At 48.8% G+C, this 3430-nt stretch overlaps 1 protein-coding gene across 1 annotated transcript; it reads right to left on the reverse strand.

Moving 5' to 3' along the window:
• Nucleotides 1-1673: 1673 nt before the first annotated feature.
• On the reverse strand, nt 1674-2454 carry LOC149242580 (uncharacterized). The gene is made up of 2 exons (XM_089367699.1): nt 2158-2454; nt 1674-2077 (listed from the first exon to the last, which is right to left on the reverse strand). The coding sequence occupies exons 1-2, from the start codon at nt 2393-2395 to the stop codon at nt 1797-1799; spliced, it is 519 nt and encodes a 172-aa protein (XP_089223825.1). The 5' UTR covers nt 2396-2454; the 3' UTR covers nt 1674-1796.
• Between the last annotated feature and the right edge of the window lie 976 nt (nt 2455-3430).

A 3430-nucleotide genomic window follows, 5' to 3' on the forward strand; every position in this document is an offset into this window, starting at 1 on the left:
AAGATGCGTGCACCTGTTGCACCACTGCACCCTGTGGTAACCGTAGGTCCATTTGCCAAATGGGGCATCGATTATACGTCCTGTAACCCTCGTTCGGCCGGGGGGCATGGGTACATTATCGTTGCCGTGGATTATTTCACCAAGTGGGCCGAAGCAATGCCTACATTAAACGAAGACGGTCACACAGCGGCGCAGTTTCTATTCAATCATATCATCACTCGCTTCGGAGTCCCTCAGGCTATCGTTACAGATCATGGAAAGCATTTCCGAAATCATATGATGACAGAGTTAACAAACCAGTTAGGCTTGCGTCAAGATAGTTCGTCACCCTACTATCCTCAATCTAACGGTCAAGTTGAAGCTGTGAACAAAGTTTTGATCACCATGCTTCAACGCACCGTCAATACGCACAAGTCAAACTGGCATCTAATGCTTTTCCCAGCCTTGTGGGCCTACCGGACTTCTGTGAAGGATGCCACCGGTTTCACCCCGTTTCAACTAGTCTATGGACTGGAGGCTACCCTTCCCGTCGAATGTGAAATTCCTTCATTAAAATTAGCTGTCGAGTTGCTTCCCAACACCACTTCGGTGGAGGAACGACTTCTTTACCTAGAACGGCTAGACGAGACTCGTCGTTTGGCCTCTCTGGCTATCGAAGCACAGAAGAAGAGAGTCAAGGCTCACTTCGATCAAAATATTCATCCCCGTTCCTTTGTTGAGGGAGATTTAGTACTGCTCTACGATCAAGCTAAGGATAAGCTGGGGGCAGGAAAACTCGAATCCATGTGGTTAGGCCCCTACATCGTGAAACGTGTTTTACAAAAGGGCGCATATGAGTTGATTGATTATGAAGGGAATCCTCTTGACAAGCCCCGAAATGGACTCTATCTGAAGAAGTACTATGCATAACTGCTCACAGTCACTTTGTATATACGTGTGTTTTGAGTTTTTATTGCATGAGTTTCTTTTGCTTTGGTGTGAAGGCGTGTTTTTGCCCCTTATTATGCTTTCTCTTTCCTGCGCAGATGTCTCGTACTCCTTATGTTGGTTTCGCTGATGGTGCCTGCCGTAGTACTTGTAATTTGTCTTCGGCAGCGTGGGTGATCTACGATCCTCACGGGGAGTTGATAAACCTACAGGGTGTGTGCCTAGGTCGTACCACTAACAATGTTGCCGAGTACAGTGCTGTAATAGAATTGCTTGCCGAAGCAGTTGACCTCGGCATCCGCGAGCTAGTGGTAAACCTGGACTCCCAGTTGGTGGTCCATCAACTAAACAGGCAATATTCCGTCAGAGACCAGCGCATATTAAGGTTATACCTACGTGTGAGATTGTTAGAACGGAGTTTTGATTTCATTACTTATCAGCATATTCCAAGACGATTAAATACGTTGACTGATGCATTGGCAAATCGTGTATTAGACAGACATTTGCGAAACAGATAAACATCATACAAAGAAGGAAAGAACAGCATAGTAAGACCATAAGCATATGTAAATAAGTCATTCCAAGCATAGTTTGCACGTGTGTTTTTAAGCTTGCATTAAACATATAAAATCCATGAGTCGAGTGTCATGCGAATCCATACATAAGATCACAAATTGTACTAAAACAAACGCATAATACAGATAACACATCATCATATGTAACAACGACTCATCCAAAAACCGGTATGTATATATATATATATCGTGTGGCGCACTGAGGCGCTCAAAAATAGAAGTACGTGTCCCAAAATCTCAGTACATCCGAGTCATAATGTCTCAAAATAAACAGTGGAAATAAAACCTAGGTGACTAATCGGCTGGGTGGTGCTCTCTGTAGTACACGGCCGCTCGTGCTACCCGCCTCAGAAGGCGGTGCACTCTGGGTTCCACACCCACTGTGTGGATCTGATGCTCCACAGGGACCTCCTCAACCCCCTGGAAATCCGGTACCCCCTCCAGCAACCCCTCAAGGTTGCGAGCCACAACCTCTGGCGTGTTGGCCTCTGGAGGGGCTAAGGCCAAAGCTCCGGCTCCTGGGCCCTCTCTCCGTGCCGTGACAGCCAGGCCAATCGGTCTAGTAGGCCCTACATCTGCGTGACAAGACATTTATTAGGACATGTACATAATAAAAAAAAATATACAACACTCAAAAAGACAAAAAGTGTCATACCTGCATCATCCCACTGTTCACCCGGAGGCAGCACCAAGTCAGGATCATTGCGGAAATCCATCCCTGCATATGGCCAATCCTGTACGAAGATCTCCTGTTGGTCCAACCAGTCTCTGAAATATACCCCCCAGCTATGTGGTCGGCCGCCACCCCCACGTGGCATAATCCGAGCCCATCGAGTGGCCCTCGTCTCTCGAGGATCTCTGGGGGCATCCACAGCCATAGACTGCAGCCGCATGGCTGGTACTCGCTCCAGAATAAGCGGGACCAGGATCGATCCATACCCGAACTGCTTCGTCTCTCCGCGACGGCAGTTGCTCAACTGCCTTTTCATATTGTTGCACACTGCGGTGCACCAGTCGAACACGGTAGGCTCGAGACACTCGAGGGCTAGTAGGAGATGAGTCTTGGACGCCTCATGGTTCGCCATGCTGCCCGCTGCCCGGGTCACCATGAACAGGATGGTGCGCAACACTATGTCTCTCACTGTGGGGATCGAGCACTTCCCACTCCGCGTCTTTACTGCCCCTGGGCAAACCTCAGCCATTAAGTCATCCAGGGTACCACCGCTAGGTCGCTGCCCCTCTAAGATGGGCCTCCCACCTCGGCGCGACAGCCCAGTCAAGAAGAAGATGTCCATATGATCGAACTCGATGTCGTGACCGCGGATGGTGAATTTTTGGTCCACCGGGTTCCATGCCCTGATCAGCAGCTCCAGCAAATCATGTTGGGCCCTTAGACGCGGCGTCAGGAAGAATTTCATGAATCCACACGCCCGCATGGCGTTGCAACAATTTACGTCTCCCCAAGCAGCCACATCCTCCACATCGTGAACTCTCTCTTGCCATTGAAAAGCCATGATGTCCTGCATGAACAATAAAACCGATCAGAAGTGCTTCCAGGTAAAAATTCACGTTCATTTTCAAAAAAACAAAATTTTTCCGCGCCAGCGCGACTGTTTTAGAAACAGCCGCGCTGACAATGGCAGCTCTTTGTTAAAAATGCGAGGTCAGCGCGGAAGAACACGCCTTTTCCGCGCTGACCCGAAGTTGGTTACATTGCCTATTTTTCGATCAGCGCGACCCCGTGGGCAATTTCCGCGCTGACCGAGGGCGCACCCATGCAAATAAAAAATGCCCAATTGGGCCTATTCGACCGTTAAAAAACTCCTAAAATGAACCAGAATGCAGGGCAAAGGAATGGGAACCTACCTGGAAGAAGCAGATCTGAAAATGGTCTCCGGATGGGCTGGAAATCGCTCCGTCAACTTTTT

This window comes from Pinus tabuliformis, chromosome 8 (genome assembly GCF_031772625.1).
Source record: "Pinus tabuliformis cultivar Carrire ecotype Pingquan chromosome 8, CPIR1, whole genome shotgun sequence".
Classification (NCBI taxonomy): Eukaryota; Viridiplantae; Streptophyta; class Pinopsida; order Pinales; family Pinaceae; genus Pinus; species Pinus tabuliformis.